General features: G+C 52.8%; 1 protein-coding gene across 5 annotated transcripts; it reads left to right on the top strand.

Annotated features, from left to right (window-relative positions):
• Positions 1-1,412: 1,412 nt before the first annotated feature.
• Top1mt (DNA topoisomerase I mitochondrial) lies at positions 1,413-22,539 on the top strand. Of its 5 annotated transcripts, XM_052748034.1 has the most exons (15): positions 1,413-1,456; positions 1,966-2,027; positions 3,865-3,977; positions 5,817-5,938; positions 8,108-8,230; positions 9,193-9,380; positions 10,090-10,234; positions 10,542-10,685; positions 10,984-11,169; positions 12,313-12,381; positions 12,762-12,876; positions 14,335-14,462; positions 15,058-15,152; positions 21,748-21,894; positions 22,358-22,539. In XM_052748034.1, exons 4-15 carry the CDS (start codon positions 5,873-5,875, stop codon positions 22,458-22,460), a joined length of 1,509 nt encoding a protein of 502 aa, XP_052603994.1. In that variant the 5' UTR covers positions 1,413-1,456; positions 1,966-2,027; positions 3,865-3,977; positions 5,817-5,872; the 3' UTR covers positions 22,461-22,539. The 5 variants fall into 5 exon arrangements, with proteins under 5 accessions (XP_052603994.1, XP_052603990.1, XP_052603989.1 ...); XM_052748030.1 differs by lacking the exon at positions 1,413-1,456 and having other exon boundaries at positions 1,479-2,027; positions 9,196-9,380; XM_052748029.1 differs by lacking the exon at positions 1,413-1,456 and having other exon boundaries at positions 1,481-2,027.
• The last annotated feature ends 3,304 nt before the right edge of the window (positions 22,540-25,843 follow it).

Genomic DNA, 25,843 nt, shown 5'->3' with positions numbered 1-25,843 from the left:
TGAGAAGAGAAAAATGGCCAAGAGGCAGCAAAGGGAGAGCAGGATGAGGAGGAGGCAGCAAGGGCGGATGGTAAACTGCAGGACCATGGAAGGGGTGGTTTTCTGTGCCGTCGCTGGTTGAGGAGGCGTGAGCTGCAATTCAGAAGAGGCTCACTTGAAATGGAGCTATGCATGCGTGTTTACGTGCACACAAAGTGTGTGTGTGTGTGTGTGTGTGCGCGCGCACACGCGCGTGTGCCACGTTCACATGTCTATGAGAGCACGTCTGTGTGCAGACCAAGACCAGAAGACAACCTCAGATGTCAGTCCAACTTACTGGAACTCACTAGATGGCTAGGCTGGCTGGCCATCAAGCCCCAGGGTCTGCCTATCTCTGCCTCCCCAGTATTCGAGTTACAAGTGTGAGCCACCACGCCCGGCTTTTCGGCATGGGTGCTGGGGCTCAAACTCAGGCCCTGGTGCCGGTGCAGCAAGCACGTCCTGACTGAGCCGTCTCCCCAGCTGCTGCAGTGGAGTTCTGAGCTGTGGGTTTCAGGGGCACCAGGGAGAGAGGTGGTTGAAGTCTCTCACTACGTCTGTCTTGCTCCGATCACACTTTATGAGGGAGGTGCCGGAGGAGGTTGAGATTCAGGGAAATTAAACTTGTCTAGTAGAAGAGCAGATGATGGCCTCAGAGACACCTCCTGAACTGTGTCCCATAGGCAGGCACAAGCCACAGTAGCCCATCAAGTTGAAGAAAGCCACGTGAACTGTCCTGTGTGTTCGTCATAGTGAGATTGTTGTATTGAGTGTGTGTTGAAGTCAAATGCCCCTGCTTATCCTGAACTGTAGGTCCTCCACGATGTAGGACCACCCCCCCCCCCCAGCTCTCTGCTAGGGGCTACGGCCTGTGAGTAGACACTACTGTCACAGAACAGCTTTATGGTGGGCTTTGGGGTCAGGAGGTCTGACTGTCAGCTCAAGCATTCATCACGGTCCCCCTGAAATGCTTTCTCAAGTCTGGGTCTCATGTGCAAAGCAGGGCTGCTCTTACCTGCTGTGAGAACCTGAAAGCTGTGAAGCCGTGCTCCCCAGCTGGTCTTCAAGAAGACAAGGGTCCGGGGAAGACAGCTACAGGTCTGGAATGCCCAGTGCACTTCCCAGAACCTCTTGCAGGTCTTCAAGAAGACAAGGGTCCCGGGAAGGCAGCTACAGACCTGGAATGCCCAGTGCACTTCCCAGAACCTCTTGGGGTTTGTTGATCATACCTAGCCAACTTTCTGTAGTGCTGCATGTGTCCAGCAGGGGGCCCTCTAGCCCTTCCTCGCCTCTGTTCCTGCCTCTGACCGCTAGATGTCAGTAAGAATCCAGTAAGTTGGTGGCTGTGGGTGGGACCAACAGAGCCAGCTTGCTCTTCCCTGCAGGTTTCCGCCTCATTCCCACCTTTCCTGTTAGTTCACCAGCTTCTTGCAGGCCTGTAAGCTGCTTTAGGGGAAATAGGGCTGCCTGCGGCTAGCTGGGGCCCAGCCGGCTGCTGGTTGGGAGGTTTTTGCTGCTTGGTACAGATGCCTTGAGATCTGAGTCTCTGGTCTCTTGGTAGCGGGCCTGGGCAACAGCGATCTTGGCAGAACTTTCAGTGCTGTTGGTCAGTTGCCCAGGGAAGGTTGCTTTGGTACCTGCAACCGCGTCCTTCTGCAAGTGCAAGCATTTGGTGTTTTACCACTTTGGTAGGGGCCTTTGACCATGTCGGTCTAGTCACGACTTCTCCAGGCTGCCATGGCAGGTAGAGGCGCTAGGAGAGAGTAGTGGCACTACTTGGCCCAGGCTAGGGCAGCTGTCGCAAAGGGGGAAGGAGCTGGGCGGGACTCCGGGAAGAGTGTGGGCGGGGCCCTGCCTGAAGGGCGTGGCCTCCAGAGAGCCGGATGAGCCCATGCACGCACACGCATGCTGCTGTTATTTCTCCGGGCCCTGCGCCGGCGTTTCCAGCATGTCTTCCGCCGCGTACCCTGCCGCCAGGCGTCTCAGGGCGCGAAGACCAACCGAGCAGGGTAAGGCGAGTGGAACGGAGCTCAGGATAGATAGACAGGGTGCAGCATTTGTTAGTGACTTGCCGAATCCTGCTCTTGTGCCGGGTCACACCAGACACGTTGGGAAATTCGGTCACCCATGTGGTTGGGCTGGGACTCCGCGTTTGGTTGGAGGAGGTCCTCTCCCAATGTGGTTCCCAGGCTCCCTGGTTGGTCTCCGGCCCACTTCAGGATTCCTACGCTCTGTGTCACGTGGCCTTAGCTTTCCATCCCTAGGCCAGGTCACTAGCTTGTCCTGCTGGACTTCCTGGAGACTGAGGAAGAGGCCCTGTACTTGCGTTCTGGGGTTGGGATGGGTGTCCAGGTTGGGCATCTCTGTGAGGTTCAGGCTTTTTAGCCTTGCTGCTTCTGCACGGAGGTTCCTAGAAGCATCCAGCCAGAGCTCTCTGTTGAGGAATTGTTGCTAACTTAGTGCTTAAGGAAGGGGTGTCCTGGTATGATCGCAGGAGTGGGGGGGGGGGGGGGGAGAGGCGAGGGGGCGTGGTTCACAGTGAAGACAGCTCTTCCAGGATCAGCCTGTACAGCAGGCCAGCTGACCTGCCTTTGGTAGCTCAGCCTCTGCTGGCGGAGCTAAGTTCTTGGGCCTCAGGGATTCCAGGGCAAGACAGGATGGGGCAGAATTGTGTCCTTTTGGAGAAGCTGCTAGATTGTAGGGGCACAGCAGGACGCCCAGGTAACTTGTTTGGTACTCGGTCTCTGACTGGACAAGGGAATATCACTTATGCCACAATGAGTTTATGAGTTCTGTGTCCTTGACTGTGAACTGGAGATGCTGGTAGAATCCACCTAGCGGTTGTGGTGAGGAGCTTGACGCTCCGTGCTGTCCACGTTTTATGACGTTGGACGGGGAGAACGCTGGAGGAAGGTGTTGTCTGAACCCATGTCATGAAACACTTCTGCATCTTGCGGTCTTCAGAGCGGGCTGCCAGCAGCCTGGAGCAGGGACTGTTCCCCACCCAGACCCATGAGAGAGGTGGGATGGGATTTGGCCACCCTTTCTCCCTTCCCCTCCTGCATTGTTCATGGGACACCCGCCTCGGGCATCCAAATCTGCCAGAGCTCTCAGTGCTTATGAAGCCTGCTCTGGCTCCTTACGTTCTCAGGGCATACCTGGAGTTGCTTTATGGTTTAGGACCTGGTCCCTTGTCCCCTGACCTCCCCACCTACACTCACTTTCAGTCACTGGGTAGCTCCACTCCACCTGATCCCTTCACTGTGGGGACATCAAGAAAGACTCTTCAGAAAGTATCTGTCAGCTGGATGGTGGTGGGGCATGCCTTTAATCCCAGCACTCAGGAAGCAGAGGCAGGAGGATCTCTGTGTAACAGATTTCTGTGTAACAGAGATTTTTCCGTGTAACAGCCCTGGCTGTCCTGGATCTTGCTCTGTAGACCAGACTGGCCTCGAACTCACAGAGATCCACTTGCCCTCTGCCTCTAGAGCGCTGGGATTAAAGGCGTGCACCACCACCACCCGGCCATAGCAGCCACGCTCTTTTAATTGCCAGGTGTGATGGCTATACTGAGGGGTTCTCTGTGGGACTCCGTGGAGAGGTTCCAGAGGGGCCAAGCTGGGGATCCCTTGAGGCTCAGAAAGGGGCATCACCCCCCTTTCTACTCAGCTAGGCCCCTTGAGTTTGGACCCTGGCGGGGACACACTGGAGTGTGACGGCCTGTCGGTTTGCCCCACCTCCTTAGACGGTGTCTTCCTCCCAGGTAAATAGGCCAAGGGGGGCATCCACGAATGGCCTGGTGTGGTGCGAGCCGGGCTCCACTCGGGCACTCTCCTGTCTTTTCAGGTGGGAAGAAAAGAGCAGGAGCAGAGTGAAGTGGAGGCAGCTGGAACACAGGGGCCCATACTTCACCCCTGCCTACGAACCCCTTCCGGATGGAGTGCGCTTCTTCTACGATGGTGAGGCCGAGGGTGTGTGTGCTCTTGGGTTTGGGCCGACTTTCTCTCTCTGAGTGGTCGGCATGCGGAGAAGACGTGCTGACCTTCCCAGCATCGGGTGCAGAGTCCTCCTCTTCCCTGCTTCTCGATGGACTGGCTGACAGCAAAGAGGAGGACAGGGGCCAACCCTGGAGTCCTCCAGAAACTCTGTGTGTGTGTGTGTGTGTGTGTGTGTGTGTGTGTGTGTGTGTACACACTCACAGATGTAGATGGCCACCGGCAGGCTGCTACAAGGAAGGAGAGACACTGAGTTTGTGTTTCAGGGACACACGTTGTACCCAGACTTGCTGCTTTGGTCTCCCAACCTCTCCTGAGTACACAATGACAGTGCACGTCTGCATCTAGGCTGGCCGCCTGGCGAGAGGTGGTGGTGGAGATACACAGTGTGTGCTGTGTGTGTCCCTGTGTGGTGTGGGACACTGAACCTGTTCCTATCTGTCTGTTGTTTTTGGTATTTTGAAACCCAGTCTCACTAGCTGGCCTGAAACTCTCTATGCAGAACACGCTGACCTTGAGCTCACAGAGATCCGCCTGTTTCTGCCTCCTGAGTGCTGGCATTCAAGGTGTGGGCTGTCACACCTAGCACAGATTGTATCTTCTCCTCCTCCTCCTCCTTCTCATTCTCCTTTTTAATTTTTTTTAATTTTAATTTTTTTTTTTTTTCTGAGACAGGGTCTTTCTACACAGCCCTGGCTGTCCTAGAACTTACTATGTAGACCAGGCTGGCCTCAAACTCACAGAGATTTTCTTGCCTTTGCCTTATGATGGTGTGCACACCCGCTGGGCCCATGTGTACCTATGATGTGGCCTCAGGCACATGGGCCAGAGTGTACTGTGGAGGTCAAAGGACAACTCTGTAGAGCCAATTTTCTTCTTCCGTGGTATTTTACGTGGGACCCGGGATCAAACTCAGGGCGCCATGCTTGCTTGGCGAGTGCCTTTACCTGCACACATTGTTTCTGAAATTCTTGTTCTGAAACTCTTCCGACATTCGATTGAGAGATTTCCGTCAGGAATAGCCTGGGCGCCCACCTGGTGTTCTGTCTGGGCTTCTGTGCGCTCCTCTGTCGTGCTGACCTTTTCATGAAGTACAGGAAGTCCCTGAGCACGGAGGGGTTACACCTGCAGGGGTCACATTTTCCCACTGTGACGCATTCACTTTTATTTTGTTCCTGTAATTTCCTATGTGGAAATCTGTATTTTAAAATTGTACTTGTGAGGGCCAAGGGTATATAGCGCCTATGGCGTGCTTTCCTGGCGTGCATGAGGTCCTGGGTTCATCCCCAGAATTGCAATAAAATGAAAAAAAAATTTTTTTAAATGCATTTTTTTTGGACCATCAAGATGGCTCGGTGAGTAAAGGCGTTTGCCACCTAAGCCTGGTGACTGGAGTTTGATCCTTGGGACCCACATAGAGATGGAAGAAGAGAACCCACTCCACGAAGTTGTCCTCTGACCTCCACAGGCTCTCCATGGCATGTGTGGGGCCCCTACCCCCCATGTGAGATGTGTGCGCACGCACACACAATAATAATGAAATGCATGTGTTGCTCTTCCATATACTACAAACTGAGTAGCAGGAAGCGGCATAATAAAGAAAGGAGTGGGTGGCTGGGCTTTTGCAGACCCCACCGTGATGTTCCTGGTGCCACTCCAGGAGTGTGTGGCTGTCACCTTCCTCAGGTGCTGGTCATTTTGACTTAGGGTGTTCTCAGAGTGTACTGTGTGCTAAAGTAGGAGGTTGTGTCACCTGGACGGGGCCTGTGGCGGTCCCTCAGTCAGCACGTGTGCTATCTGCAGGAAAGCCGGTGAAGTTGAGCTTGGCAGCGGAGGAGGTCGCCACTTTGTATGGGAAAATGCTGCATCTTGAGTGTACAACCAAGGAAGTCTTCCAGAGGAACTTCTTCAGGGACTGGCGGAAGGTGTGTGTCCCAGTGGCTCCAGCAGCCGCCCTGGACCTGTCTGGTGGGGATACTCGGGGGTGGCTGCCCAGCCAGCTGCCATCTCTATAGCCCAGCCAGCTTTCAATGGCCAGTTTGCCCAGCATGTGGCAGACTGTGGTGACCTTGTCCTGGGGGCTCTGATGACAGTATCCAGATCTGTGGATGGTGTGGGAGGCTGGAGCAGTCCAGAGGGCGTTTTCTGCCCCATGAAATAAGCACACAGTGTGGAGATGAAAGTATTGTGTGAGGTTTCTCTCTTTCTTTGTTTTTTTAAGACATGTGTTACATGTAAGCCTGATCTTTGCATCTTGTTACCTAGCAACCACAAGCCTGCACCCCCAGCATTTCCCTAGTGATTGACAGCATCGAGCATCTTTTCCTGCTAATTTTTTGAGACAAGGTTTCTCTGTGTAGCCTGGAACTCTCTATGTAGACCAGGCTGGCCTTGAACTCAGAGATCCGCCTCTGCCTCCAGAGTACTGGGATTAAAGGTGTGTGCCACCACACCCAGCTTGTTTCTTTCTTTAATGTGATTGCATTGATGTCACATGAGTAGCTTTGACCAAGATTTTGAATTCTCCACTTCTCTCCCTGTGTCTTCTGCCTGTCTGTGCTTTGTGGTATGTGGTCTGTCTGTCGTGCCTGTGTCTGTCCCTAACAGAGGGCTTTGTTCCGAATTTATTGAACAGTTACAGAAAACACACACATTATTATAAGCCAGAGGAATGGAAGAGTCCATAGTTTAAGATTGCAGGCTATACATTAGCTTGGGTTGTAAACGCTGACTGCGTAGAAAATCCAAGGCATAGTAAGGTTGGTTACAAGCAGGCTGAGCACACAGTAGGTCGGCAGGTTAAGTATATACTCTTTTCTATTTTGTTTTATGTGTATGGGTATCTTGCCTGCATGCACAGATGTGTGCACCACACATGTGCCTGGTGCGATGGAGCCCCTGGAACTGGAGTTACAGACAGCTGTGAGCTGCCATGTGGTGCTGGGAATTGAACCCGGGTCCTCTAGAGGAGCAGCCAGTGCTCTTAACTGCTGAGCTATCTCTCCAGCCCCAAGTACATGGCCTTAAGTGGTCTTAAGGCATATTATTAACTGAGCTGCACAGTCTGGCAGAAGTTCCAACCTTCAAAGGCAAGAGGGATTTTTAATATTCCATTGAGTGAATTTGCCACAGTTTATCCAGTGCTTAATAGCTTTCTTCTTTAATTGTCTCGGAAGCACAATTGTCATCCACCAACATGGATAGTTTGCATAGGATGGGGATCTCCAAAGCAGAGCTAGGGGGTCAGGGGTTTTACCACTTTCATTACTGAAACGTTAAATTACATTTGGAAATGGGTATCCTTGGCTAGTCCCCACCTGGGTTCATACTAGTAGAGTCCATTCCTGCTGGCTAGTGTCTGGGGGTGGTGCGGTTCTGTCACTGGGAGCCTGGGGTGAGCTGCTCTGTCAGCAGAATCTTTGGCCCCTGATGGTGTGAGGCATGGGGGGCCTTGCCCTGGGGAAGGATGTAGATTTAGGGGCTCACTTGGGGATTTCATTTGGTTGTTTTCTGAAGGAGCAAGGCTTGGGATGTGAGTCAGGGCCACAAGTCTGAAGCTGAGACCACACACACTGCCCTCTAAGCTGTCCCTGTTCCTCCTGGGTTTACCTCGTCATGCATCTGTGCTTTACCATGTGCCCAGGCGGCAGCTGTTTCCAGATGTGACTTATCTACAGGCTTCTACTGTGCACCTGGATCTCTGGTATAATAGTTGTTGGAGGCTGAGGGTCTGGTGCAGTGGTTCTCAACCTTCCTAATGCTGCAACCCTTTAATACAGTTCTTCATGTTGTGGTGACCATAAGATACTTTGTTGCTACTTCATAACTGTCATTTCACTATTGTGAACTATAATGTAAAGATCTGATATGTGACCCCTGTGAAAAAGTTGTCCAACCCCTTATAGGGGTCATGACCCACAGGTTGAGAACCACTGGTCTAGTGGCCCCAGCCTTAGCACTCTGCCCGGACTCCAGCCCTGTGTTTGGGGTTTATCACAGTGATCCTGTACGGTGGGCCCCAAGTGTGGACTCCCTGCACCATGGGTTGGCGCCTGTAATGGAGTGCTGAGCACATGTTGCTGGTTTTGGTCCAGGAGATGACAGCTGAGGAGAGAAAGCTTATCACACACCTTGACAAATGCGACTTCATGGAGATCCACAGGCACTTCATGGAAAGGACTGAGGCCCGCAGGACCCTGCCCAGGGAGCAGAAGCAGGTCAGCAGTGGGTTCTGGGAAACCCGGAGGTAGCTGGTGGGTGCAAGCTGCAGGAAGTCCCCCACAGAGCCTTCCTCCCACAAAAGCCTTAGGAGGTGGACTAGGTTCTGGGTGCTGTCACAGCAGGTACTGAGTACTTTCAAGTTATGCCCCTTTTTAAAGTGTGTCCAGGATATAACTCCATTTTCCTGGGGCACATTTGAAAGTACAGTACCACTGAGTCGGGGCGGTCCAGACCTTTAATCCCAGCACTCAGAAAGCAGAGGCAGGTGAGTCTCTGAATTCGAGGCCAACTTGGTTTACAGAGAAAATTCCAGGACAGCCAAGGCTACATCTGTCTTGAAAAACCAAAGGGGTGGGGGTCGGGGGGAGAGAGAGAAAGCACACTTCCATTTGAAACATCGTGAGTAGCACAGGGCCCAAGGGCAGGAATATGGGGTGAGTTGACTCTACTATGCTTCTTTCCACATCTCCCCCTCTCTTTATTTTATTTATTTATTTAGTGGCAGGGTTTCTCTGTGTAGCCTTGGCTGTTCTGGAACTCCCTCAGTGGACCAGGCTGGCCTTGAACTCACAGAGATCCGCCTGCCTCTGCCTCCCGAGTGCTGGGATTAAAGGCCGCACATCTCCCCTCTATTTAACGGAGCCCTCCCGCCATGTAGTTCTCTCTCAATTGTTTACTTCTTGGCCAGCCATTGCAGGGAGTTTGGGGTGATCCCAAAACCTGCCTCATTTCCTCCTGCCTTGAAGGCTACCTACCCTGTTGCTGCTGAGCTGCAGCTTGAGGAGCCTCATGCCATGTGCTCCCCACACCTGCTGGAGAGCCAGGGCTTTGAGGCCTCCAGCAGCGGCAGCGGCAGCGGCAGCGGCAGCGGCAGCGGCAGGAGGGACCTGGGTCAGCGCAGGAGCTGGGTTGGTTTTAGCTTCTTCTCTCCTGATGCCCACGTACTGTGTTAACTCAGAAGCTAAAAGAAGAGGCAGAAGGGCTTCAGCAGGAGTTCGGCTACTGTATTCTAGACGGCCACAGAGAAAAAATAGGCAATTTCAAGACGGAGCCACCTGGCTTGTTCTGCGGCCGAGGGGACCATCCCAAGATGGGGATGTTGAAGAGGAGAGTCATGCCGGAGGATGTGGTCATCAACTGCAGCAGGTGTGTGGGACCCAGCCAGCCAGGCTCTCAGGGGTGGGCATTGGACCCTGGCTGGGTCTAGCCCAGGCTGCCTGGTGAGGTGGCTTTTGTCCTTAGCTCTTTAGGGTAGGACCCCTCACTGGATGTGTGACAGAAAGACACCAGACACTGTTCCCATGTATCCTGGGTCTTGGCAGGGCTCTGGGTCGGCAGGTGAAGCTGTGGACAGCATCTCCCTGCACCAGCAGAATCTCTCATCTTGCTCAGCGGGGCTGAGGTTCTCTTACTGGGAGGCGTGCTGTGCGTTTTCAGCGTTTGGCTTACCAAATACCTAAAAGCATGTTGGGCATGGGGCTTGCTGCGCTCTGCTGGTGCTGTGCTGCTGTTAGTCCTGTGTGACCTCTCAAACTGCAGTGACCCTGGGTGACAGCTGGTGTACGGCATCCACCTGTGTGTGAGTTGGGGCTTCAGTGTTCTCTGCATAGAGCTCTCTGTTCTGGTATGATCTTGGGGTGTGTGTGTGTGTGTGTGTGTGTGTGTGTGTGTGTGTGTGTGTGTGTGTGTAAGTTGGCAGCTGTTTGGGTCTGGAGAGCTTGGAGCCAGCTCTGAAGCCATACCTGCATAGGCGTGTGGCCGCAGGACACACATAGGGAAGTTAGGGGCCTTGAGTTGCTTGTATTCGAGGACCAAGGGCTTGAGACTATGACTCCCCCTGTTTTTTTTACTGCAGGGATTCCAAGATCCCCGAGCCCCCGGCCGGTCACCAGTGGAAAGAGGTGCGCTCAGATAACACAGTCACGTGGCTGGCTGCGTGGACGGAGAACGTCCAGAACTCCTTCAAGTACATCATACTGAACCCCAGCTCCAAGCTGAAGGTGGGTCCCAGAGCACGAGTGTCAGGTCTTCCCCTCTGTGCTATCCCAGGGTGGCACGTGCGAGAGACTCTTCAGCCCTTAGTGCAGCCTCCAGAGATGACCCAGGATCAGGCAGCCAGTGTTGAGAGCAGCTGGGCCCAGTGGCCACAGTCGAACAGGCGTCAGAGTGGGGCTCATAGTTTTCTGAGGCCGGACTCTGCCGCCCCACCCCTCACCCAATCAAACCTGCTTGAGGTGGGAAGGAGTCCGGTCACCTGCTCTCCCACCTCCCCAGGAACGTGGAGTGACGTTTGTTGTCTTCATTTAGGGGGAGATGGATTGGCAGAAGTATGAGGTGGCACGGCGCTTGAAGGGGGTCGTCGACGAGATCCGTGCTCAGTACCAGGCCGACTGGAAGTCCCCGGAAAGGAAGAAAAGACAGCTGGCTGTGGCCCTTTATTTTATCGATAAGGTATAGCATGGTGTGGGGACCTTGAGAGCTGGGCAGCAAGGACAGTGGTGGCTTCTCCCCGGAGCTGGAGCCTCCATCATAGGTATGTGTACGTGTGTGTGTGAGTGTGTGTGCGTGTGCGTGCGCGTGTGAGTGCGTGTGTGTGTGCATGTGTGAGTGTGTGTGTGTGTGTGTGTGTGAGAGAGAGAGAGAGAGTTTGACTTCATGCCCGTGTATGTGCCACTGTGTATGCGTGAGTGCTGTGAGCGTGCTCCTTTGCCACAGACCTCAGCCTTGACCAGTGTCCACCCCGATCTAGCTGGCACTGCGGACAGGAAATGAGAAGGAAGAGGGTGAGACGGCCGACACCGTGGGCTGCTGCTCGCTCAGAGTGGAGCATGTCCGGCTGCACGAAAAGGCGGACGGCCGAGCGCACGTTGTGGAGCTGGACTTCTTGGGGAAGGATTCCATCCGCTATAACAACCGCGTGTCGGTGGAGAAGCTTGTGAGTGCCTTCACTGACCCTGCTCGCAATGGGATCTCTGTCAGAGCGTGGCAGAGCCACGGGGGATGTTCAGTGGCCTGCAGCACCTCCCCAGTGTCTCCTGTGGCTGTGTGATGAGGCATCACAGCCAGGGCTTATGCACGCACGCATGCACTCACACACGCATGCACGCACGCACGCACGTGCGCACACACACACCTATTACAAGCGTTTTGGTCTGGGAGATCTGCCGTCCAGGGTTTGAGTACTGGTTTCTTAGGGGCCTGGGGAGAATCTGTTTCCTGCCTCTGCCGGCTACCATTGGTGCCATGAATGCCTTGGCTTTGCCTCACCCTGTGGGACCTCTTTCCTGCTCTCCTGGCTTCTGCCCCACGAGACTGGATGCAGCTGCTGGTTATGCTGGGCCTCTGTTGAACACACAGCTGCTTTCTTCCATCGTCTTCTCTCACACAATGCTATCCTGTCGGGGTCAGGGCCACTGTGCTCTATGAAACCCCCACCCTGACAGCCGCACCTGTGGCCACCCTGTTTCTACAGAAGGCCACGTTATAAGGTTCCAAGGATGATTTGGTGCCACCTTGGCACCTCTGGATGGGCAAGCTAAAACTAAGGAGAGGCCAGCGCAGCCTGGGCACTCTCCTCTGGAAGTTGGCCTGGCCGGGAGGATCATCATGCCATCTCCTGAAAGTGAGCAGAGGAGGGAGATTGTTCTCCTGAGGCTCTGTGATGCTAAGTGTGGCTGATTTGGCCACCAGTACAGGGCCCTGGGTCACCAGGGTGGAAGTCAGTGTTGCTGGCGGAAGAGGGGGTGGGAGTGAGCTGCCTGCTGAAGTCACTGAGTGGGTCTGTGGAGGCACAAAAGACCCGCTCCAGCTCTAACCACATGGCCGTGGGTGAGTTAGCAGTGAGTGACCACTGACCACGGGCAGGCTTGGGTTGGGAGGGCAGACACAGGTTCCAGTGGGTAGGCCTGGCACTGTGCTGATACCACCTCTTTCCAGGACTTGGTGTATGCACCCCTCTGTACTCCGCGGGTGTGTGTGATCTGATCTTTCCTGTCCTCGTGAGACCTCCTTCCTGCTCAGCTGGCTTGTGCTCCAGGGGTCTCAGTGTGCCAGTAAGTTAAGCTCTTCTCTGTTTCAGGTGTTCCAGAACCTTCAGCACTTCCTGGAGGACAAAGACCCTAAGGACGACCTCTTTGATGCACTGACTGTAAGCCTGCATGATGGGCGCATGGGGTCCAGGAAGGGAGTGGAGATTCGAGCTGGGGGGTGGGGGTGCACGCCTTTAATCCCAGCATTCAGGAGGCAGAGCCAGGTGGATCTCTGTGAGTTCGAGGCCAGCCTGGTCTACAGAGCGAGATCCAAGACAGGCACCAAAACTACACAGAGAAACCCTGTCTCAAAAAAAAAACCAAAAACAAAGAAGAGTGGGGATTCACATCTAGCTTGTCTTTGCCCCCAGTGTGTTCTCTGTTCCGACCCAGCAGCTGACGCCCCCTTCCCTGTCCTCTCCCAGTGGCTGAGAATAGCCCATGACACTCATGTCTCCACGGAAACCATCCATGACTCCTTTCTCCTCTCTGTACCCAGACTGCCGGCCTGAACAAACACTTGCAGGACTTGATGGAGGGGCTGACCGCCAAGGTGTTCCGCACCTACAATGCCTCCATCACTCTGCAGGAGCAGCTGCGGGTGCTGACCAGGGGTGAGTAGGTTCGTACACCTGACCCTGAGGGCTACCCAGACTGTCCCCCGTGGGAGCTGCGCCTTGGCCTGCCCTAGGCGTGAGCTGATGTCAGGCCGGGCACAGCTGTCGCTTGGTGGGAGAATGCTCCAGGTCAGTCCCAGAGCAGGGATGGCCTCGCTGGCCCCCAGCAAGGAGATGTCACACTTGCTGCTCCATCGCTTCTAGCTGCTACCCTGGTCTGCTGTCTGTCCTAACCTTCCTCCTCTAGGTGGGGCCTTGCCTCTCTTCCTTAGACAGATCTTGCAGGTTCCTAACAGGCTGTGTACCCCACACTCCTGGCCTCTTCTGTAACCCCAGACCTTCCCAGCTTTTTGTCTGATCTCTCTGCTCTCAACCTGGGATCTCTGTCTCCCTCTCCTGTCTTCAGATGCTCAGTGGAGACAAAGCCTGCCCAATATTTGCTTCTTCTGTTCCTCCCAGCACAGAAGGGCATGAAGGTCAATGCCTACCACCCATGCCCACTCCACTCCATAGGCAGCGTTTCCTCAAGGAGACAACAGACCCATGGGCCTGGGAACTCTCTGGTCAGGGCAGGGTGAAGACTCAATCTCATTAAATGTTGAATCCAGGCTCTGCCCTCTTTCCTCACTACACCCCAGGCTGCCACAATGACTAACCTGGAGCCAGTGAGCTGTGTGGCCCTGAAGACATCTCTCGTGCGTCAGGGCAGGCATGTAGTTAGGGAGCCAGAAACCTGGGCAGAAGAACATCCTCCCAGGCCCAATCTTGAAGAAAAAAACCTCAGGGTCCTGTTTCTCAGTATGGTTTTGTAAGTCTTGTAAGAATGGCCACCTGCTCTGGGGATACCCGGCCTTAGAATTCTCAAGAGTGTGAGAGCAAGTGGCCATGCAGATGGGTGACTCAGGAGTGACTTAGCATCCTGCACCTCAGTTTCTCAATGACGTAGCTGGTGAGAATATTGCTCAGCAAAGCTGGGGTATACCGTCTGTGCATAGAGCCTCAGTGTTGGGGGTTCCTGTGGTGAGGATTCCGGACTGCACACGCTCAGACAATACTGACTCACCTTTCCTCGGGCCTCACGGCTTCCAGGTTACCCTGTTCCAGAAGGAAATGGCGGAGCCTGGGATGGCTTTGGGCTCCTGCTTCTGACCCCATAGGACATGGTCCAAAGGACTCCTGGTGCCTCCGTTGCTATGGCTAAACCTACTTGGCTCTGGCTTGTGGGGACACCTTAGGTCATTTCCTCCTTGGGACTTGGTGTCAGAGACGGGACCCACGTTTACAACATATCCAGAAAGAGCCCTTTGAGGGCCAAGGGCGTAGCTTAGTGTAGAACACTTGAGCCGGCGTGCCAAGGCCCTGGCCTCCCGCGCCAGCACCACCAAAGACTAGGAGAGAGGAAGGAGGCTCAGAGCAGACTGCAGCCGAGTGACGGTTCTCATTGTCTTTGCTCAGCTGAAGACAGCCTAACCTCCAAAGTCTTAGCTTACAAACGGGCGAACCGGGCTGTGGCTGTCCTCTGTAACCATCAGAGAGCAATCCCCAAGACCTTCGAGAAGTCGATGCGGACGCTCCAGCAAAAGGTGGGAAGGCGCCTGTAGTGCGGCTGTCCCCGCGCTGACTGCTTCACTTTGCTCTCTTTCCTGGGGCCAGGCAACCATGAAGGGCAGGAGTGTGTAGTGGGTACAGCTGCTCCGGGAGACTGGGACCAGGGGCGCGGGGCCATGACCTGGTCAGCCGTGGGAGGAACCAGCATCTGGGTTCAGAGCTGGCTAGGCTGCCTCTCATCTCCCTGCTAGGACACACGGTCTGTGTTCTAGTTTAGGAAAGAGGTCCAGGCGGCGGGCATGTTGGATCCATTCGTGGCTGGTGCAGGTGGCGGGCGCTATTGGGCCCTAGAGGCCTCCTGACCTCACTCCGGGCGACAGAGCAGGCTAGGGTCAGCCCCAGGTGGCTTCATGGAGCCTTCTCCCAGGCTCTTCTGTCATCTGAGTTGTTTCAGAATGTAAAGCCAGGACAGAGGTGGTATCTGGAGTAGTTTACCCAGCAGCTGTGAGGCTCTGGGTTCTCTCTGCTCTAACTCCCCAAAGAATGTAGGGCCAACAGCTGTGGACGGAATCCTGAGGACAAGTCTGGGCGGGGACAGAAACAGCCACTTCGGGGTTGATTTCTTCACAGATTGAGACAAAGAAGGCCCAGGTGGCTGAGGCCCAGGTGGAGCTGGAGCAGGCGAAGGCTGACCTGAGAATTGGAGGGGAGAGCAAGCCCAAAAGGTATGTGTGGGGCTGCCGCCTTGAGAACCGGGACCCCGGGGCCCACCCCCCAGCAGCCTGGGTGGAATCAGCCTTGGACTTAAGATTTTCTGTAGCTAATTTTGTGATTTTTGAAAGCTTTATTACTCACAGACAGAAGGAATATAATTACAGAGCTGTATAAGGAACAGCCCTGGCCTTTGATGTGGGCTGCAGGCCTGCCATGGCTCTTTCTGGTTTTTATTTTGAGCAGTTGGTTGAGCTAATTTCCTCTTTTGCTTTTTTGAGACTTTCTCTGTGTAGATTTGGAGGCTGTCCTGGATCTCGCTTTGTAGACCAGGCTGGCCTTGAACTCACAGAGATCCGCCTGCCTCTGTCTCCTGAGTGCTGGGATTAAAGGCGTGTGCCACCACCGCCCGGCTTGGTTGAGCTAATTTTCCCGGCACATATTTCACCCTTTCAAAGTGCACAGTTCCGCTGGGCACGGTAACATTGGCGGAGGCAGAGACAGGCAGATCTCTATGAGTTCAAGTCCAGTCTGGTCTACATAGTAGGTTCCAGGCCAGCCAAGGCTACATAGAAAGACCCTGTCTTAAAAAGGACCAAAACCAAACAAAAAGCAAAACTAAGCACACAGTTTTGAGAGATGTGTGGCCAGTTTCAGAAAGAGAACCTGTGTCCATCAGCAGCCCCTCCCAGCCTCCAGCAGCCCCGGCAGGCTTCTCTGGGGTGGTAGGTGTGGCTGCCTCGCTTGGTAGGAGTCCTTGTGTGGCTGCCTCGCTTGGAGAGCCCACTGGTTCTTGTTTTTCTTGTATTATTTCTGTCAGTGTTGTGCCTAAGGCTTTGTCTGGCTCCATAATGCAGGTGGATTCCCACGTTTTCTCCTGAGAGGTCTGTTGCCCTAGCTATCACAGTCCCTGGTTCATCCTAAATTCGCTTTTGTCTGGGGTCTGAGGGTCCAGCCTCACTCCTGTAAACACCAGACTTCCAGGCATTGTGTGCTAAGACAGTCTCTGCCCTTGACCGGATGCACCCGGCACCTGTGTTGGATACCGGTTGATAGCAGATGTGGGGTTCGTTTCTGGACTTTGGTTTTGTTCTGTTCATCTGTGTCCTGGGTCAGCCCCAGTCTATCCTGCTGGCTGAGTGTGGATCAGGAAGAATGAAACCTCCAACTGGTCTGTTTGTTTGAGACACAGTCTCATGTGTACCCCAGGCTGGTCTCAAATAACAGTCCTGCCCTAGGCTCCCGAGGGCTGGGGTCGTCAGCATGCACCACGGCTTAATTCCTAACTTTGTTTTTCTCTTTAAAGATTGTTTTTGGCTACATGGGGACACTTGAAGTTTTCCCCCGTGAATGTAGGGGTGGTGTTAGGTTTGCCGATGGATTTGGGAGTACCACACCATGCAGTACCCAGTCTGAACACAATCTGTAGACACCTGTAATCCCAGCACTTGGGAGGTAGAGAATCAGGAATATCAGAAGTCAGTATGTGTATATGTGTGTGTGTGTGTGTGTGTGTGTGTGTGTGTGTGTATTTTATATAATCTAAACTAAGTCTTAATCACTTTCAGCAAACATTTGTAGTTTGTCGAGGAAAAGCTAAGTATTGTGCTTTTATGCAGCTGCAATGGAATTTTCAGCTCATATTTGGATTGTTCATGGCTAGTTTTGTTAGGGGTTCCCCCAGGCCACCTCGAGTCCAGTGATAACAGGTCAGAGGCTCAATACATACACACTGTGCTCGTGGCTGAGATGTGCCACAGTGGGGCAGGCAGAGTATCCGGTCCGAGTCCAGGCCTCCGTGCAAGCCTCTCTCTGTGGCTGTGGTGGCACTTTGTGGTTTCAGAACCTCACTGCAGCCCCTCCACACCTACATTTCACAGCTGTTCTCACTGCAGCCCCTCCACACCTGCATTTCACAGCTGTTCTCAGTGCTGCCCCTCCACACCTGCATTTCACAGCTGTTCTCAGTACTGCCCCCTTCCACACCTTGATACAAGGTCCACATTCACTGAATATGAATTCAGTAAGTGTGGCCCTGCAAACACTTACTTTCCCATCCAGAGGCCACATCTGGACAAGAGCGTTTTCACAGATGTGACTAAAAAGCAGGATGTGTCTTGAGTGAAGCCAAGTGTACTGTCAAATCTCCCAGGTGTAAGGGGGCTCATGTGCCCTGCCCAGGCCTTGCTCCAGATCACTTCTACAGTGACCAGTCCCATTTGGAGCAAACTGTGTCTGGCAGCCATACTGCCTCCCCAGGGAAGGCAGGATGTACTCAGGCCCTTTGTGAAAGGCTGCAGACTGCTCATGCAGCGGGCTGACGTCAGCACAGAGTCCTCAGGGCTGAGTCCCATCTGGTGTGCCTTGTGCTGTAGTGGCAGTTATAGGAGCCATGTGCCACCAATGATCACAGGCTGCCACTCCTGATTTCTCAAGATGGCCAGTGCTAGGCTCCCAGCCAGCATGCAGCTTAGGACTCCAGAGGAGTGCCCAAAGTTGGTAGGGCTGCCATGGTGGGCAATGTCCAGCAGGAAGACCTGTGAATTCATGACTCCAGAGAGGTGGCCTGGAGCTGAGTCCAGTCCTGAGCCTTTGCACCTCAACATGGAGAGTTAGAATGGACCTGCTCAGAAAAGGCATAGCAACCCAGAATCCCCAGCCTTTGGGGGCCAGGGGGCACTAGCTCCAGAGCTCACAAGCAACCCAACTCTGCTACTTCAGAACTCAGGGTGCTCCCCACACACACCCCAATCTCCTCCCAAAGCTCCTTTTATGGTGGCCGAGCCCTCTGTATTCATGAGATTGTGAAGATTATGAGTGTTAAGCAGTGTAAGAGTCTCATCCGTGCACCTGGATGCAGAAGCCATTCACCCCTCCTTGTATTTGTTTGTTTTGTTTTGGGAGGGAGGTTGAGACAAGGTCTCATCCATAGCTCTGGCTGGCCTGGAACTTGCTCTGTAGACCAGGCCGGCCTTGGACTCACAGAGATCCGTCTGCCTCCTGAGTGCTGGGATTAAAGATGTGCACCACACCCAGTCCTCCACAGGCGATCTTGACATCTTACCCTACCATTGTTTTTTAAAACTAATTATGTATTTATTTTTATGTGTATGGATGTTTTGCCTTCATGTATGTCTATGCACGGAATGCCCAAGGGGACCAGAAGGGGGCGTCAAATCCCCTGGGACTGGAGTTACAGATGGTGGAGAGCTAGCTGCCTTGTGAGTCCTGGGAATCAAATCTGAGTCTCTGGAAGAGAGCAGCCAGCGCTCTTAATCTCCCCAGTCCGCTCGCTGTGGTTTTAATGCACGGAGCCCAGGCTCCGGGGGCACAGGAGTGTTGTCCACTGTACTCTGTCTTTTCTCTTGCTACAGCCCTTCACCGTGTTTCAGAGGATCTAGGGTCTAGTGCATGTCACCTTTGATGCTCAGTGCTGTCATGTCCTCAGGCCACATCTGAGTTGATGCCCAAGGGTGCCGCGTGTGCTGGGAGCTGAGCAGGCAGCAAAGGAGACAGGATCGGCAAAGGGAAAGTTCTTTTCAAGGGCAGAAAATGTTAGAGGCCCCAGGCTCCTCGATTATTTGTTCCTTTTGTTACTGGCACCACAAATGGGGTGACACGTGAGGGGCTGTATATGTGAGACTCTGCCCGTCGGGAAAACGTCTGAGACTTGCCCCAGTCCTCTGCCACAAGCAAAGACCCAGATGTTAAGAAGGAAAGCCAGGCCCAGCATGAACCACGTTATATTGGTGAAATTATTAAGGCCACTCCACGTAGTTAAAAGGAAAGTTTATTAGTGGTGCAACTTACAAATGAAGGGATAGGTAGGTCGCAGGGTCTGGGGAAGGTGTATTGCAGTCCAGCGGTGTTCTCTGGAGAACTCTGCTCGGTCTACCTCCACCGTCCAGGGTCCAGGAACAGAGAGAGCTGGCCCATCCGGATCTCGGGTCTTCCGGGTCCTCCCTTGGCCCCGCCTTGTAGGCGTGACAGTTACCGAAGCCTCATTGGGGGTTAGAACTTCCAGATCAAAGCTGGAATGGCTACCCACTACAACGTTATCTGTCTGTGAAATGTGTTGAGCCTAGTGAGCCTAGTGACTAGCGGGAATAGCAGGAATCCTCCTGAGATACTAATTCCAGGCACCCCTTGGGACCTAGCCTCGCAGTGGGCTGTCTTGTGGGTGGCTAGCCAAGCCCAGTTGTGGTGACTTGTCCCACCCTAACTTCCAGAAACGCAGCTGCTGGTGGTCTGTTTGCTTCCTTCCTTGCGCTTGTAAACGGTGGCTTACGATTGAGTGTGTACAGGTGGATAGCCACCATCCATGGCATGGAGGCCTTACGTTTCCTTTGCTTGACTTGGCTGGACCCTCCAGAACACGGTTAACAGTCAGTGGGGGTCCCCTTGTCTTGTGTCTGGCTTGAGAGGCAAAGCTTTCACTAACCAGCACCATAGAGTATGATGTTCACTGTGGGTTTTCATAGACGCTTCTCTGGGAATTTGCAGGGTTGTGTGTACACATGTGTGATCGTGATGGGCGCTGGGTTTTGTCAGATGGTCTTCTGCTGCGATGATTGTGGTCTTTGTCCTTTTAGACTCATGCGGTGCACAACGCTGATTTGTCTTCAGATGTAACGCCCTCCCTGAGTTCCCATGGTTGGGCGCTATGTCCTTTCTCTCCTGAGGGATCTGCCTTCTGTTTTCGTTGGAGCTTTTGTTCTGTATCCAGAGGGATGCCTTTGTCTGGTTTGATCAGAGTAATTCTGGTTTGAGAACATGGGCTGGGACACGTTTCCCTCTTCTATTTGAGACCTGGTCGGTGGTTTGGTGGAATGCTCTGGCTATGCCCTTAAGGGGGCTTTGCTTTGGGAGACACTTTTAGTGGCCGCTCTGGTCTCTGCTTGAGATGTCGCTGTCCAGGTTTCTTATTTCTTCTTGCGTCCATGGGTTCTGTTGTTCCGGGGCTTATAGTCAGCGGTAAGACTTTGTGTCCAGCTATCCATGGCATCCCTACTGTCCTTTTTGCTTCTGTAACATCCTTGAGCATTCCTGATCACAGGACGGTGGTTCTTAAGGGTTGAAGCTTTTTCTTTCTTGCGACAAGCTTCCCGAGGTGCAGAGTGGCGTCTTTTTACAGTGGCACGCTGCAGATGTCAGTCAGACTAGAGGGCGTTCAGTGAGGCGTGCAGCTGTCACAAAACAGTTGCTGGGAAATGTCCCATGTGCCACCAGAAGCGCTCTGCAGGGCATGAGGCTCCGTGCCTCCTTTCCTGCGCACAGTGACCCACAGGACACACTTGGCCTCCTGGCCTTTCTGCGTGTGCACTTGACGGTGGCTTTGCCATTGCTGGAGCGTGCCCGTCACTGAGCGGGCTGCTATGGCAAGGCCCCTGCTGTGAGTGCACAGTGTTGTAAGTGCCTTTTGTAGCGCCTTTCCACGTGTGTCCATTTCTCCCGCATTTGTATGTGGAGCACTGAGTCCTAGGGTTGGGATCAGAGTATCACAGTGTCGTGATTGTTAGCAGGTTGCCATGGGCAGGTAAGGAGAAGGGTAAAAGGAACGCCTCTTTTTAAATTTTATTTTGTTTATTTAGTTCTTTTTTTTCTCGAGACAGAGTCTCTCTGTGTAGCCTTGGCTGTAATAAATAAGTAAATAAATAAATACACATTTGTTGTAAGGACTTTTTCCCAAGGGGGTGTCAGACAGTACCTGCAGCCTCTACCCAGTATGTTTAACAGCTTTCCCACTGCTGCAGAGGTGGCCCCATCCTTGTTAGTTTGTAGCCTGTGTAATCTAGCTTTCCCAGAAAACCTTGAGGCTTCATGAAGCCTAAGTGCATAAATTAGGAGGGAGTGGCGCCTGGATGCTCAGGTGAAGGCCCAATGACCTGGTCTATCTCGTCCTTTTTGAAGGAATAGTAACTTTTTTAAATTTGAGACAGGGTTTCTTTGTGTGGCCACTGGCTGTCCTGGAACTTGCTCTGTAAACCAGGTTGGCCTTGAACTCACAGAGATCCGCCTGCCTCTGCCTCCTGAGTGCTGGAATTAAAGGCATGCACCACCACCGCTTACCTAAAATTTATTTTCTTTAATTTTAAGATTTATTTATTATTTTATGTCTGAGTGTTTCGTCTGCTTGTATGTCTGTGCACCATGTATGTGCCTGGTACCCATGGAGGTCAAAGAGGGCATCGGATCCCCTGGGACTGGAGTTACAGATAGTTTTGAATCACCGTGTGAGTGCTGGGAATTGAACCCAGGTTCTCTGGAAGAGCAGCCAGTGCTCTTAACTGCTGAGCCAACTCTCCAGCCCCATTTATTTTCTTCAAAAGGCAGGGATAAGGGCTGAACACCTCTAGTCACAAAGGTATTTGTTCATGTTACTTGTCCTCGCCTGCCTGCTTGTTGACATCCCAAGACTCCCTCCACCAGTGGAGCCAGCGGCCTCTCTGGGCTTGTTTTGACCTTTGACCCCCCCTCTGGACTTCTCACTTTGTGCCTGGAGAAGGCTAACAAGGCCATTTGCAGGAGGGACGTCAAGGCCGGGGCAAAGGAGGCCGTGACATGGGGTCTGCTCTCAGCAGCAGGCATGGACACCTCCTTTTCCAACAGTTTGCTGCAGAAACAGCGGCGGTTGCTGAGGCTGGAGGAACAGCTGGTACGATTGCACACGCAGGCCACAGACAAGGAGGAGAACAAGCAGGTGGCCCTGGGCACCGCTAAGCTCAACTATCTGGACCCCAGGATCAGCATTGCCTGGTGGGTAGGCCTGAGGCCACTGTGCCTGTGTGTGACCTGGGGTTCTAGGAGGCCCCAGTACAGTCCCATCGGTGCCCCATCCTGTACCTAGGCACAACTTCCTGTGACAGGGACCACCTGACTGGATGTCCCTGATACTCAGTCCTCTTGTCTTTAGGCCTCTTCCTTCTGAGCTTTGGGGTGGCTGGAGCTGGCAGTGCCCTGGGGACACTAAATCATGTGGGTGCTTGTCCTTCCCACTGGGAATGGAAGGCGGGGAGGGGTGGGCTTTGCCCAGTGGCTACCTGGGCCATACCAGGTATGTCTTGCTACCTAGGGAGGAAATGTAATTTTGGTTGTAGTGCCCAGGACAGCAGATCTGGATGGCACAAGGTGTCTTGGTCACCCTGATGTACTGAGGCCACCACCCTCCTTCCACACCTTGGCCTCCAGGGCAGGACTCAACTGATGTTGTTGCCTACAGGTGCAAGAGGTTTGGAGTACCTATAGAGAAGATCTACAGCAAGACCCAGAGAGAGAGGTTCGCCTGGGCCTTCAGCCAGGCAGGTGAAGACTTTGAATTCTGAGCAACCCATTGCCATTGAACTTTCTTTCTCACCGTGAAGCAATACTGTAGTTTTCTATAATAAATGTTTGGGGGACGGAGTCTGTTGCTGTGACCTAGAACAGAGGCCCCAACAACACTGTCCTCGGAAGCACCCTCAGCGTGTCCTGACTCCCCCACCAGCGGCTTGCAGCCCCCCAGGCTGAAGCTTCTGCTTGAGGAGGGAGCAGAAGAGAGAGAGGGTCCCTGGGGGCTGGGGCCCCTGGGACCGGTTACCACACACCTTAGTTCTCCACGAGGTTACAGTTGTACCTTTATCACAGTTCCTACCTCAGCCAGGCTCGAGATGGAACCCAGGACTCAAACATGTGGCCAAGCACACACTTTACCACTGGGCTGTACCCCTCCCCTTCTGTAGCTCTCAGTTGATGTCTTTCTGCCTCAGTTTCCCAACCTTGTACTCTTCCATTCTTGTCCTGCTCCTTGGGTTTCTGGGCCTCCTGGGGCCACTTGTTGCCTGGGTATCCCAGCAGCTGTCTGCTCCTTTGCTCCAGTGTCCTCCCTGGAGTCCTCCCCCCTACTCCATGAATGAAAGTGAAGTCCCAGCTTCCCATGCAAGTCCCTGGCAAACCCAGGGGACTCTAGAATGGTGTGGTGGTTGTTGATGACCCTCCAGGCCTAGGATGGCTCTATGTGCCAGTAGCAGCCACAATCACAGGACTCAGCGAGCAGGGTCCAGCTCTTCCACAGCTGCTCTGTGCCCTGCCCTCACCCTTCCCCACCCTCAAATCCAGGGCTTGCCCATTGCTTGTCAGAAGTGCTGTGGCCCTGCCCAGCACCCCCTTGCTCAGTTCCACCCTCTGTCCCTCAGTGGCTGCAGTCTTCCCCGTGGTCCGTGGCCTGCTATCAAGGGGTGATTATGCTGGTGAGCCCACCACGGCATGTGGACGCTACCCAGGGCCCCTCTGCTTAGCCAGAAGGCTTCATCACTGGGCAGCGGTAGCCAGGGCCGGTCTAGTCAACTAGATGAAGGGAAAAGGCACACCTGTGTGGAAATTATGCACGGCTGCTTGACTGGTGAGAAAAAACTTTGAAGTCTGGTTGGCGTGTTGCAAATAGAACCAGATTATGTGCAGCCTCTTCATTGGGGGTCAAGGGGATGAAACGGCAAACACATAAGGGCCGAGCAGGGGGGAACATGCTATGTTTAGAAAGCACCAGAACCAGTTTTGTGAGGGAACACAATGGCAGGTTCCTACACCAAGGTGGAGGACAGTCTACCTGGCCTTCAAGCAGAGCTTGGAGAATGGGCACCTCTGGGCAAGCTGACCCTCATCTGCTCCAGGCACTCGCCCACTCCCCAGGTCTCCATTCCATAGTATTCTGGCTGTGGGCAGACCTGGCCACTCCTTAGTTTCAGGGTCCAGCCCCAAGGACTCTCAGGCCAGGACCTTGTGTTATGGGGCTCGAGACCTCCAGGAAAAGACCACAGACTCAATCTGGATTACAATTAAATTTATTGAAACTGCTAGCAGGACAATGATCTCTGAGCCAAACTAGAGATTGTCATTTGAAGCGGGTGAGGGAAGGATTTTTTTGTTTTGTTTTGGTTTGGTTTTTCGAGACAGAGATTCTCTGTGTAGTTTTGGTGCCTGTCCTAGCTCTTGCTCTGTAGACCAGGCTGGCCTCGAACTCACAGAGATCCACCTGACTCTGCCTCCCAAGTGCTGAGATTAAAGGCGAGCACCACCACCACCTGACTGAGTACCCTTTTTGTAACTCTGACTTTAACAGGTATTTGTAATACTGGAGGATCCTGGAGGCTGGCGTGAGCTTTGGTGTGCTAATAGGCATCATAGACAGTTAGCTATTTGTCCCTTTTGCCAGAGAAGGGAAGTGACTCCTTTCGGTAGAGGGGAACTGATTCCTTTTGGACCTAACATTCCAGCCTTCTGTTGATGAGGGATGATATACTCTCTTTTGTAGCTGCTTTTCAGCTAAAATAGGGAAGGCTAGAAAGCTGGTCAAAGGCTGGGAGGGGTCAGGGTACGTCTGGTTTGTTGCCCAGGTTCTGCTGGACCATGTGGAGATATCAAAGTGCAGGTAGTTTTGGAGCAGTCTGGAATGCTGGCCCAAAGTGGGGCTCAAGCTGGTAGGAAATTTTGTTAGAAACATCTGGTTTACCTCAGATTTCAGTAGGTATGGGGCTCTTGGTAGTTTTGGAGCAGATTGTAGTGTGTAGTTGATTGGAAATCTGCTGGGACAGATACAGACTTTAGGAATGGAAGCTTAGGCTGGTGACAGGAATACTTACCTGGAGTCTGTTTGACAGGTGGATCTGAGTTGAGACTCTGAAGCTCACATGAATTGTTTAAGTTTTAGATATATAAGCATCACCACTGGTTGTAATCTGAATTGAAATACCTGTTGCAGAAAAAGCAGTTAACAATGTCTGTAAACAGCTGGAGTAGACTCCCGCCTTTGAGCCGTAGCACCTGGGGACCCAGAAGGCTGGTTCTGGGTTAACAGCATGAACACTTTCCTCTGTCCACAGGGCTGGGTGTGTATAGACTGGTCAGCAATGTTTGCAGCACAGCGAGAAATGCTAAGTCTACACTGAGAAAACAACAAAAGAACATTTAAGAAATGGAGCTTGTGACTCTGATAATAGTGGTCAGTGCTTTTCCAGAGCTAGATTGATAGCTTATTAGAACTCCATTGATTAATGTTAAAACTCCGAACTTCCGAACTCTTCGCATAACAAGAGCACAGCAAGCAAGAAATCTGAAACTTTAAAATTTTTTATGTACTCTAAATTACTTTTTAGACCTTTACAACTTGCATTTATATACCCTAAATCATTTCTCTAGACTCTTAAAACTTTTATAGACTCCAAATGCTTTTTTAATCCAGTTATTTACCATGAAACATAGGTAGCTAATTACTGAGAGCAGTCATTGAAAAGCAAGCTTTGCTGGGTGGTAGTGGCATACACCTGCAGAGGCAGGCAGATCTCTGAGTTTGAGGCTAGCCTGGTCTACAGAGTGAGCCAGGGCTCAGGACACTCTGGACTAAATGAAGGGAAAAGGCACACCTATGCGGAAATTATACATGGCTGCTTGACTGGTTGGAACTTTGAAGTTTGGCAGGGGTGTTGAAAGTCTAGAACCAGGACAGCCAGGCCTACACAGAGAAAGAACCCTGTCTTGAAAAAATAAATAAATAAAATAAATAGTAAAAGTTACACTGAAATCTGTTTTGAGAGTTTATCTCTTTTAGTGTGAAGTTTGCCTTTTTTAGGAGATTTAGTGGCCCTAGAAAAAGCAAGGGCCTGATTTTTACATATTAAATGGACTAAGTAGGCAGTTGCAGCTGTGTGTGGGGGAGGGGACTGGGTCCTTGCTG

Source organism: Peromyscus californicus, unplaced genomic scaffold (assembly GCF_007827085.1).
Source record: "Peromyscus californicus insignis strain IS unplaced genomic scaffold, ASM782708v3 Scaffold_20__1_contigs__length_68692818, whole genome shotgun sequence".
Classification (NCBI taxonomy): domain Eukaryota; kingdom Metazoa; phylum Chordata; class Mammalia; order Rodentia; family Cricetidae; genus Peromyscus; species Peromyscus californicus.
Note: the sequence above shows the minus strand (reverse complement) of the source record. Positions and strands in the feature narration are given on the sequence as shown.